Consider the following 12,764-nt stretch of genomic DNA (forward strand, 5'->3'; position numbering starts at 1 on the left):
TCTGTGTCTGTGTTTATGTGTGTCTCACCTGAAGGGTGAATATAAGGCATTAATGACCCATGGAAACAGAAAACGGAGAGATAAAGAGAGAGATGGGGGGCTGAGAGAGAGAGTTTTGGTTTGGCACACTGACTATTTTTCTATCTTTGGCGGAGTTGGCACCTGAGCAGAGCTTATAGAGAGAGATATGCAGACGGGCAGAGACAAGTAGTTTGCACACACACACACACACACACACACACACACACACACACACACACACACACACACACACACACACACACACACACACACACACACACACACACACACACACACACACACACTTGCGTCATAAGACACAGTCATACAAGCACTAATAAACTAAGACAATCATGCAAATACCACATTGTGCATAGGTATAAACAAATGTGCTTGCATGCCCTCCCGCCCGCACACACACCTTAGGGTCCCTGGGTGGGTGGATTAGTTGGAACTTGGCAGAGTTATTGGCGGAGTTATTCTCCCCCCCCCCCCCCCCCCCCCTTCCCGCCTGCCTGGGGTCAGGCTCAGGTTTCAATGGGGAGATGGTAAAAATAATGCCTTCCTCGTCACCTTCCCCCTCAAACGCCAACCACCTCCACCGTCCCTCCCCTCTCTCTCCCAAACCTCCTCCCTCCTTTACCTCCTCCTCTTTTCCTCTACTCCCAGTATCATAGAGAGAGAGAGAGAGAGAGAGAGAGAGAGAGAGAGAGAGAGAGAGAGAGAGAGAGAGAGAGAGAGAGAGAGAGAGAGAGGCGGGGAAGGAGGTGGAGGGGGGGAGAGAGAGATGGGGGAGAGAGGAAAGAGAGGAGAAAAAAGAAGCGACAGAGAGAGGATAGCACACATCACACCCGCTTTTTACACCCAAAGTACAGCGATATCACACCACACACACACACACACACACACACACACAAGCACACACACGCACATACATACATTTATACTCAAGAAACAACTATGTATTTATATTGGATCAGAGTGACTTCTACATTACCCTCACCAAGCTCATTATACAGCACACTGTCACAGATTATCGTGAAATAATCTAGTCGAAATTTGTGACAAGCACACACGTTTTTTTTTTTAGGTTAGCTAGGTGGCTAGGCTATGGGTTAAGGATAGGGTTAGGGCTAGGGGTTAGGTTTAGTTAACATGCTAGCTAAGTACTTAAAGGGTTAAGGTTAGGATTAGCTAACATGCTAGCTAAGTAGTTCAAAAGATGTAAGTAGTTGCAAAGTTTTTAGTTCATGGTGAGATAGCGGTGAGTTTTTAGTTCATGGTGAGATAGTGGTGAGTTTTTAGTTCATGGTGAGATAGCGGTGAGTTTTTAGTTCATGGTGAGATAGCAGTGAGTTTTTAGTTCATGGTGAGATAGCGGTGAGTTTTTAGTTCATGGTGAGATAGCGGTGAGTTTTTAGTTCATGGTGAGACTTCCCATTTCCATATTTGAAAACTCATTTAATTTACAGCATCAACATTTATGATCGCCATGTTTGATGTACAGTTACAAGGAATGACGTGTCATATCCTGGGTTGTCCTGAACAGAATGAGCCAATGTTTGTCACATTGTGAAGAAAATTAGCAGCGGAACATGAACTTGAACTTGACGCACTCATGATTCCAGTGGTGGGAAAAGTACACAGGTACCTTAATAGAAAATTACTCAAGTAAAAGTGAAAGTAACCCAGTAAAATATTAATTGAGTAAAAGTTTTTGGTTATAAATATACTTATGTATCAAAAGTAAAAGTAAAAGCACCATTTTCAAAAAGTGCGATCTTTGTCCCCATGTGCAGTTGCAAATCGTAGTCTGGCTTTTTTAAGGCAGTTTTGGAGCAGTGGCTTCTTCCTTGCTGAGCGGCCTTTCAGGTTATGTCGATATAGGACTCATTTTACTGTGGATGTAGATACTTTTGTACCTGTTTCCCACAGCATCTTCACAAGGTCCTTTGCTGTTGTTCTGGGATTGATTTGCACATTTTTGCACATTGAGTTTGAAGGTAGGCCTTGAAATACATTTACAGGTACACCTCCAATTGACTCAAATTATGTCAATTAGCCTATCAGAAGCTTCTAAAGCCATGACATAATTTTCTGGAATTTTCGAAGCTGTTTAAATGCACAGTCAACTTAGTGTTTGTAAACTTCTGAACCAGTGGAATTGTGATACAGTGAATTATAAGTGAAATAATCTGTCTGTTAACAAATGCAGGAAAAATTACTTGTGTCATGCACAACCGACTTGCCAAAACTATAGTTTGTTAACGAGAAAGTTGTGGAGTGGTTGAAAAACAAGTTTTAATGACTCGAACCCAAGTGTATGTAAACTTCCGACTTCAACTGTATGTGAATTCAACCGTTTTCCTGTCCTGCTAGGCATTAAAAATGTAACGAGTACTTTTGGGTGTCAGGGAAAATGTATGTAGTAAAAATAACAATATTTTGGGGGGGAATGTAGTGAAGTAAATAAAAGTTGTAGAGTACAGATACCCCCAAAAAACAACTTAAGTAGTACTTTAAACTATTTTTACTTAGGTACTACACCACTACATGACTCCATTTTATGTGCACCAAAATTACAATCTGTTTGTCTGAAGTGTCTTGTGAAAGCCTAACACTGTAAGATTGTATTTTATAACTTAACTTGTCAGGTTGGCAATAGAATACGCTTTCAAATGATGCCCACCTGACCCAGATTGTGATTAATAATGGAAAGTTTGGGGACTTTCAGTAATTGTGTGATGTGAGGACGCAGGGCTGTGTTCCAAACAAAAAACTACAAACAAATCAAACTTTATTTGTCACATGTGGCGAATACAACAAGTGTAGACCTTACGTTGAAATGCTTACTTACAAGCCCTTAACCAACAGTGCAGTTCAAGAAGAGTTAAGAGAATATTTACCAAATAAACTAAAGTAAAAAATTAAAAAAATTAAAAAGTAACAATAACGTAACAATAACGAGGCTATATACAAGCTGTGTCGGTACCAAGTCAGTGTGCGGGGGTACAGGTTAGTTGAGGTAATTTGTACATGTAGGTAGAGGTAAAGTCACTATGCATAGATAATAAAAAGTGAGTAGCAGCAGTGTACAAAAAATACAAGAAATCATTTTTTCTTATGTTGCACCTACCCCAAAATGGCCATTAATATTCGTATTATGTTACTGAATGTATCCCGTGTATTTTCACATTTTATTATAAACAAATGCGGCGTAAAGTACAGTAAATAAAAAATGCACATAAATTCAACAGTTTAATGTTTGGATTCAGTCTCATGTCAGTTGAACTGTTTTGTCCTCACCTTTGGTCTGATAATTTCCCCATAATCTCCAAACGGTTCCCTTTCAATTTCTACCATGGTTTTGCATATACTTCCTATATTTATTTTGTTAGAAACATTTCAATTTGACCCTGTAAAGGGTGTAAAGGGTCAATGGTAAGATAGTTGTGAGTCAGTGGTGAGTTAGTGGTGAGGTAATGGTGAGATATTGATGAGCGAATGAGATAGTGATGACTTAGTAGTGTGACAGTGGCGAGTTAGTGGCAAGGTAATGAGATTGTGTTGAGTTACTGGTTCGAATCCCTGAGCCGACTAGTTGAAAAATCTGTTGATGTGCCCTTGACCTAGGCACTTAACCCTAGTTGCTCTGGATAATAATGTCTGCTAAATGACTCAAATGTAGATGGTAAGCTAACTCTCTTCCTGACCCCCCTACAGAGAAATCCCACACCCCTGTGCTGGAGGGGGGCGGCCACAGTCACATGACCCCGGAGGAGCACTACAGGCGGATGATGTCAGCGCTGAACGAGCAGGGCGAGGAGCAGCAGCAGCGCCTCTACCAGCTGGCCAACAACATGGGCTTGCCCAGCCATGGTAAGACTCGTGTGTGTTACCTACAGTATATACAGTAGTGCACTTCATTTGACCAAGACCCAGAGTGGGACCTCCCAAAATAACTGTGTGTGTGTGTGTGTGCGTCTGCGGGGGGGTGACATGCTGTCCGACTCAGAGTCTGGTCATCCTCTAAAACAGGGTTTGTTATATCAGCACTTCAGGATTCAGTCAGCGTACTAAACTGCACACCACACACACTTTATCTTGGCCTGACACACACCTAACCCTACTCGACCCCTACCACTAGTAACCCCGGGGTTGTGGCCTTTCCCATGTGGCGTCTGTCTGTGTGTGTGCCACCCTCCCAGTGTAAATCTCCAACATGGACACTGCTGACATTTCTATTTGGTGTGCCAGTCCACCCAATGTCACTCTGGGTGATTTGTGAGCGACGCTGCGTTCCGTTGTAAACAATGCTCCCCACCAGCATGCACGGACGCCGCCGCTATCGATCCGCCACTCACTCATTGGCTGCCAGCCAACCTTGTAAATCTCCATAGGAACCATGCATCTTTTTTCTTTCTTGGTTGAAATGGTTGAAATGTTTGAAATGTATAGAGGCACTAACTTATGGTACAATGAATTCACTGGGTTGGAACTGGAAAGATGGAAGAATCCTCATAAAGAAGAATAATCACCTCAAAAAAGAAAAAAATTCCCCTAATTGTATTTTTTATGTGACGGGGTGTATTTTCATTTCACTGCCCCTTTAAACTTGCGGGGCATCAATTGTTAACCTTTCCTCCATTTTTAAAACAATGTATCATTACCTTTTGACACGTCTCAACACAGGGGTGCATATGCTCAAGCCGGTGTGATTAGAATGCTTATTTAGAATGTCCAGTTTCGATTGACACAACAGTCAGTGTTTGAGCTGGCCACACTGTATTTTCACAGAAACATTTTGCACAAACACAGTCCCTAAAAAGTTATGTCCAGAATGTGACCAGTTTATTTTTGGATGCAATGTTCAAACATTCACAGAAGTAGCGACAGCATTACACAATCATCCAAACCGGAAAATGTAGGCTACATTAGTCCTAGCGCTAACGAGGAAAGATTTACGTAACACAAGCGGTAATATTTAGCTAACTCTCGGCTGACAGTAACCATAATATGAATTGGCTAATAGCAATTACTGATGCTCACCATTGATCAAAATAATTGAGTAAAATACTTTCTAAAAATCGAAGGTAATCCAACGATGGGTAGTTTGTACATGCCACAATATTTGTTTTTTCGCGTCAACCAAAGATAAGAAGAGGAGACAAGATGAGTTTGGTCTGTTTGCAGTATGCATGTTGAAGGGGGTGTGTTGTCTACCATCATTCACTTCCCTTCATTCACTTCTGGAAGTTTACTCGAAAGATGAGTGAACCATCCCTTCACATCATTTTGTAAATAACATCTTTGGTCTGACAGACGTTTACGTGACACCCAGAATGCATTTTATAATGTCAACAAACATGGTGCCACACATAGCTGGCAAATAGCTTAGCATTAGCTCATCATAATCAGTACAACCTTCAAAAAAAGTATTTTACACACATCATATGTATCCATTACAATCTACGCAAGAATCAGAATGCATGATTTGTTACCAGTACTTGAAAACATGTGAATAAAACAGTAAATACATTATGCTCCATACATACATACGGTATGCTACCATAGAAACGACAACATGATATACAGAAAATAAGGCACTTACTTTGATAGGAACGCACACATGTCCAAAGTTATTAGCTATTTGCAAGGAAAACAACAATGAAGGCCATGCGAGCGCCAGCCAGAAAATGTGCCAGGGGCAAAAGGTTTGGGGAAGTGCTTGGGCTCTCTTCGAAGAGAGAAGTTCTCTCAGCTCAGTAAAGCCTCAAACATAAATTGTCCGCAACAGTGAAATGGACTACTTCTATGTGAATTAATGAGGAGCCTCAATTCAAACTGTTGTTAGAAAATAAAACTTGTTAAAAATCATTTGAAAAAGACAAGTTGAAACATAGCCTATAGATAATTAGCAGGCAGCGTGCCTTGGTTTGAGGGCAGTGCGGGTTAACTGTCCTGTTGCGTAACAATCAAATTTTGGAACAGCGAGTGCATCATGCGCATTAAACAACTCACGCTGGAGCGACCGTTAGAGATATTTGGAACTCACATGTGAAAAGGTTAATTGCCGCCAGGTTTTACGACCCCCATCGCAGTAGCATAAATCTAACCAATTTCACATCCCAACCCCAATCATAGTTTGAGCTACTTTTATTTTAATTTGATTAGTAATGATATTTAATTGCAGGTTGCAAATCTAAGGGGTGAAGCCTATAAAGGCTTTAATTGCCTTCCCCTGCATCTGAGAAGAATTAGGGCTGATGTGTAGTGCATTCTGGGGGTTTAATGGCCCAAGGTGCAGTATTCTTCGTTTTTCCTTCCCTGTTTTAAAGGCGGACACTGTGGCGCAATGCAGACGTCTCGTGGGGATGCTCGCGCTCACTCTCTTTCTCTGCTCCTCCTCCTCCCTCTAGTTTCTCTCACTCCTCAGAGTTTGAATCCTTTACTCTCTGCTCACACTCCCTTTTGTCTACAGTCAGACTGAAGTCCTTCCAGGTGTAAAATAAATAAATAGAGAGAGAGAGAAAACAAGATTTTAAGGAGGGAGAGAATGGGGAGAGATGAGTGAAAGAGGTAGACTTGCCTTTCCTTAGCGTAAGACAACAAGTAAAAAACACAGGGTGAATGTTGATGATTCATTAATGATGTGTTTCGCCTTTTGGCAGTAATAACCAGGAAATTATATACATATATGTGTGCCATTTAAAACACACACACACACACACACACACACACACACACACACACACACACACACACACACACACACACACACACACACACACACACACACACACACACACACACACACACAAGCCTCTTTCCCCCTAAGTTAGGCAGAGAAAACAGATTTTTTCTGAGTTGCCAAGTTTATGACCCTACAGCACCTATATCAGTCCATCCCTCCTCTTCTATTTCACTCTGTTATATTAAACTATTCCACCTCTCTCCCCTCCCCCAAGTTCTTTTAATTTAGCAACTCATTGGTTTTCCCTGAGTATAGTCCTACTTTTTTTGTAAAACCCCCCCAAAACTTTCCCTTCGTCGCACAGGGGAGCACGCATCCCGACACTGTACCACCCCTCCCCCTTCCTTTCCTCTTTCTGTCTCTCTCCTCTCCTCTGAAGGGATAGAGTGGAGGTGTGATGGAGGGAGGGATGGAGGGATGGCCCTGTTTGTTCCTGGAGAAGTTGATCTGAATCGCTCCAGTGAGAGCCCCCTTGACATTGACCTGAGCTCCGGTGGGCCCCTGTAACCCTCCTCCCTCCCTCCTTCTCCTGCCCCCCACCCCCTCTCTCACACACCTCCCTCTCCAAGCACACGGGTTGTTTTATATTCTCCCTTCCCCCCCTCGCCTCCTTTTATTTTTTCCTCTCTATGACTTTCTCTTTCGCCTTGGTCCCCGCAGACCATCCTTTCATGTATTTGAAGTGTAGGCCACTGAAAATGAAAGTGTGTGTGTGAAGGGGGCCAGATGGAGCCGAATGGTGTGTGTGTGTGTGTGTGTGTGTGTGTGTGTGTGTGTGTGTGTGTGTGTGTGTGTGTGTGTGTGTGTGTGTGTGTGTGTGTGTGTGTGTGTGTGTGTGTGTGTGTGTGTGTGTGTGTGTGTGTGCGTGCATAAGGTGTTGATTCGGGCGGCTCTCCTTGGACCTGACAGGGTGGAGGGGGGCAGTGAAAGTGGCCAAGGGGGCTCCACCTCCTCCTTTCTCTCTCTCTCTGTTATGATGAATGGACAGATAATAAAGGAAGGAAGATTTGGAGGAGAGAAAGTAGGAGGACGTAGACATGGAAGATGAAAGAGGGCCTCATGTTTTGTTTCTCCTGTACTTCTTTCTGTTTCTCTCCAAGTGGGGCTGCACTGTCTACCATCTAGTCGTTACGATCACGTGGTTGGAACACATCTCCAAATGCCCATAGTCAACAGCCTTGGGGAACTCACTTCCTCTGGCTCTTGTTTTTCCATCACTGCATCTACTTGTTTATCCATTGGCTTAGGAAGCAGGAAGACCCTGATTTGCATTCCAAATGGCACACTATTACCTATATAGTGCTCTTCTTTTGACCAGGGCCCATATGTAGGGAATAGGGTGGCTGTTTAAAAGGAATAACGGGAATAACTCTGCAGTCTCCCATGGAGAACAGCTTAATGGATGGGATTTCTGCCTAAGTTGTGAAAAGATGCAGGGAAACTGGGATGGGACAAAAGAGTGATAAGCGGGATGGGTCCAGAGTGGAACCTTCCAAAAAAGCTATGTGTGTGTGTGTCAGTGCATGTCTGTGTCTGTATGTGTTTGTCATTGAGTGAGTGTGTGTCTCCCTTTCTGTCCGTCTGTTTTCCCATCTCTCTCCCCCTCTCTCTCTCCATTTCTGTACCCCATCCTACCCCTCCTCCCCCCTCCATTGTATAGTTTTGGTTGGCTGGTTCCCCCTTGGAGGGCATATCCCCAGGTGACCCTACTCTGCCCTACATTAAAGAGAATAATGCAGAGAGAGAGAGAGAGAGAGAGAGAGAGAGAGAGAGAGAGAGAGAGAGAGAGAGAGAGAGAGAGAGAGAGAGAGAGAGAGAGAGAGAGAGAGAGAGAGAGAGATTCTGCCCATTGCCACAACAGAAAAAAAGAGAGGGGTGGGATTGGGAGAGCTCCTGGATATGCAGGCCTTTGCTCCAGCCCTGGGCAGGGATTCAATCCGATCAGTAGTAGATCCGCATAGTAGATCCGCATCATAGCACGCTTGACATTTAAAGGTAATTCCAGATTGAGCCGACATATAATAAGATAATTAGGTCAAATCAAATCACATTTTATTGGTCACATACACATGGTTAGCAGATGTTATTGTGAGTGTAGCGAAATGCTTCTGCTTCTAGATCCGACAGAGCAGCAGTCTCTAACAGGTCATATCTAACAATTCCACAACAAAACCTAATATCTAACAAATTCCATAACAAAACCTAATACACACAATCTAGTAAAGGAATGGGATGAGAAGATATAAGTATAAAATATATGGATGAGCAGTGTGGCTAAGATGCAATAGATAGTAAAGAATAGATAGTGAAGGATACAGTATACAGTATATACAGTGGGGCAAAAAAGTATTTAGTCAGCCACCAATTGTGCAAGTTCTCCCACTTAAAAAGATGAGAGAGGCCTGTAATTTTCATCATAGGTACACTTCAACTATGACACACAAAATGAGAAAAAGAAATCCAGAAAATCACATTGTAGGATTTTTAATGAATTTATTTGCAAATTATGGTGGAAAATAAGTATTTGGTCACCTACAAACAAGCAAGATTTCTGGCTCTCACAGACCTGTAACTTCTTCTTTAAGAGGCTCCTCTGTCCTCCACTCGTTACCTGTATTAATGGCACCTGTTTGAACTTGTTATCAGTATAAAAGACACCTGTCCACAACCTCAAACAGTCACACTCCAAACTCCACTATGGCCAAGACCAAAGAGCTGTCAAAGGACACCAGAAACAAAATTGTAGACCTGCACCAGGCTGGGAAGACTGAATCTGCAATAGGTAAGCAGCTTGGTTTGAAGAAATCAATTGTGGGAGCAATTATTAGGAAATGGAAGACATACAAGACCACTGATAATCTCCCTCGATCTGGGGCTCCACGCAAGATCTCACCCCGTGGGGTCAAAATGATCACAAGAACGGTGAGCAAAAATCCCAGAACCACACGGGGGGACCTAGTGAATGACCTGCAGAGAGCTGGGACCAAAGTAACAAAGCCTACCATCAGCAAGGGCATTGAAGATGAAACATGGCTGGGTCTTTCAGCATGACAATGATCCCAAACACACCGCCCGGGCAACGAAGGAATGGCTTCGTAAGAAGCATTGCAAGGGCCTGGAGTGGCCTAGCCAGTCTCCAGATCTCAACCCCATAGAAAATCTTTGGAGGGAGTTGAAAGTCCGTGTTGCCCAGCAACAGCCCCAAAACATCACTGCTCTAGAGGAGATCTGCTTGGAGGAATGGGCTAAAATACCAGCAACAGTGTGTGAAAACCTTGTGAAGACTTACAGAAAACGTTTGACCTCTGTCATTGCCAACAAAGGGTATATAACAAAGTATTGAGATAAACTTTTGTTATTGACCAAATACTTATTTTCCACCATAATTTGCAAATAAATTCATTAAAAATCCTACAATGTGATTTTCTGGATTTTTTTTCTCATTTTATCTGTCATAGTTGAAGTGTACCTATGATGAAAATTACAGGACTCTCTCATACTTTTAAGTGGGAGAACTTGCACAATTGGTGGCTGACTAAATACTTTTTTGCCCCACTGTACATATGAGATGAGTAATGCGAGATACGTAAACATTCTTAAAGTGGCATTATTAAAGTGACTAGTGTTCCATTTATTAAAGTGGCCAATAATATCAAGTCTGTAGGTAGGCAGCCGCCTCTCTGTGCTAGTGGTGGCTGTTTAACAATCTGATGGCCTTGAGATAGAAGCTGTTTTTCAATCTCTCTGTCCCAGTTCTGATGCACCTGTACTGACCTCGCCTTCTGGATGGAAGCGGGGTGAACAGGCAGTGGCTCGGCTAGTTATTGTCTTTGATGATCTTTTTTGCCTTCCTGTGACATCTCCAGGTAGGTGTCCTGGAGGGCAGGTAGTTTGCCCCCGGTGATATATTGTGCAGACCGCACCACCCTCTGGAGAGGCCTGCGGTTGTGGACGGTGCAGTTGCCGTACCAGGCGGTGATACTGTCCGACAGGATGCTCTCAATTGTGCACCTGTAAAAGTTAGCAAGGGTTTTCGGTGACAAGCAGCGTAGGTGGGTCCTATATGTAGTGTTTACTGTGAATAATCGTGCGTCAGGTAGCCTAGTGGTTAGAGCATTGGACTTGGAACCGAAGAATCCCTGAGCTTACAAGGTAAAAATCTGTCGTTCTGCCCCTGAACAAGGCAGTTTACCCACTGTTCTTAGGCCGTCATTGAAAATAAGAATTTGTTCTTAACTTCTCTAGGATATGTGGGACGCTAACGTCCCACTTGGCCAAAAGCCAGTAAAAATGCAGAGCGCCAAATTAAAATATATTACTATAAAAATCAAACTTTCATGAATTCACACATGAAAGACACCAAATTTAAATCTACACTTGTTGTGAATCCAGCCAACATGTCTGATTTCAAAAAGGATTTACGGCGAAAGCAAACGATGCTATTATCTGAGGATAGCACAATAGTAAACAAAGACAGAGAAGCATATTTCAACCCTGCAGGCGCGACACAAAACGCAGAAATAAAAATATAATTCATGCCTTACCTTTGACGAGATTCTGTTGTTGGCACTCCAATATGTCCCATAAACATCACAAATGGTCCTTTTGTTCGATTAATTCCATCGATATATATCCAAAATGTCCATTTATTTGGCGCGTTTGATCCAGAAAAACACCGGTTCCAACTTGCTCAAACATGACTACAAAATATCAAACTACTTTTGTAATACAAATTTAGGTATTTTTTAACGTTAATAATCGATAAAATTGAAGACGGGATGATCTGTGTTCAAAACAGGATTAAAACCAACTATAGCTAGCTTTCTGGTCACGCGCTTCTATCTAACAGGACACTTCAAGTGACTCTTGTTCAAGATGGCCATACTTCTTCATTACACAAAGGAATAACCTCAACCAATTTCTCAAGACTGTTGACATCCAGTGGAAGCGGTAGGAACTGCAAGCAGGTCCCTTAGAAATCTGGTTTCCCAATGAAATCGCATTGAAAAGAGAGTGACCTCAAAACAAAAAAAATCTGAATGGTTTGTCCTCGGGGTTTCGCCTGCTAAATAAGTTCTGTTATACTCACAGACATGATTCAAACAGTTTTAGAAACTTCTGAGTGTTTTCTATCCAAATCTACTAATAATATGCATATCTTATCTTTTGGGGATGAGTAGCTGGCAGTTTAATTTGGGCATGCTTTTCATCTAAAATTCCGAATGCTGCCCCCTACCCTAGAGAAGTTAACTGACTTGCCTAGTTAAATAAAGGTAAAAAAAAAAAAATATATATATATATATATATATATATATATATATGGTCTCTGTGAATGGCGGGAACATTGCCTTTAAAAGGTTCACAGCCAACAAAGCATGTTAAGATTGAATCTCAGCCTAGGTCTCTATGTAACAGTCCAGGCAGTGTAGATAGGGACTGGTAGAGTCCAGACATTTTAGATAGGGACTGGTAGAGTCCAGACAGTGTTGATAGGGACTGGTAGAGTCCAGGCAGTATCGATGGGGTGACCATTGTCAACATGAGGGACCTATATCTAAAGGTGAAGTCTGCCGCCAGTCGAGTCCCCCGCAGCAGCAAGCAGATCGATACTCTTGTGCTGGGCCACATTAATATCTGTCGCTCCACCCCCACCCCTAGCACCCGCTCTACGCCCCAGCACACACACATACACCAGCGGCGGAAATGGCCCCTGGCTTCCACGGGATCTAATTAAAAAAGGGAGGAGAGAGAAAGTGTGAGAGAGGGAGATAGAGAGGGAGATAGATAGAGGGGGGTGAAGATAGAGGGAGAGAGCAGGATGGATTTTCTCTTTAACAGCCTCTCATTAGAGGCCCTGTCTCGTGGTGGGGCCTGGCCTGGCTGATAATGATGGAGAGAGAAAGAGAGTGGGACAGAGAGAGAGAGAGAGAGAGAGAGAGAGAGAGAGAGAGAGAGAGAGAGAGAGAGAGAGAGAGAGAGAGAGAGAGAA

The 12,764-nt window shown here is 42.8% G+C and overlaps 1 protein-coding gene across 4 annotated transcripts in view; it reads left to right on the top strand.

The window, feature by feature from the left end:
• The window catches only part of samd11 (sterile alpha motif domain containing 11), an 81,545-nt gene that overhangs the window by 50,198 nt on the left and 18,583 nt on the right, over positions 1-12,764 (top strand). For all 4 annotated transcript variants that reach the window (XM_071371750.1, XM_071371749.1, XM_071371747.1 and 1 more), the window contains exon 6: positions 3,745-3,900. In XM_071371750.1, the coding sequence (XP_071227851.1) occupies positions 3,745-3,900 (156 nt within the window). The remainder of the gene's footprint in view (positions 1-3,744; positions 3,901-12,764) is intronic.

Source organism: Salvelinus alpinus, chromosome 28 (genome assembly GCF_045679555.1).
Source record: "Salvelinus alpinus chromosome 28, SLU_Salpinus.1, whole genome shotgun sequence".
Lineage (NCBI taxonomy): Eukaryota > Metazoa > Chordata > Actinopteri > Salmoniformes > Salmonidae > Salvelinus > Salvelinus alpinus.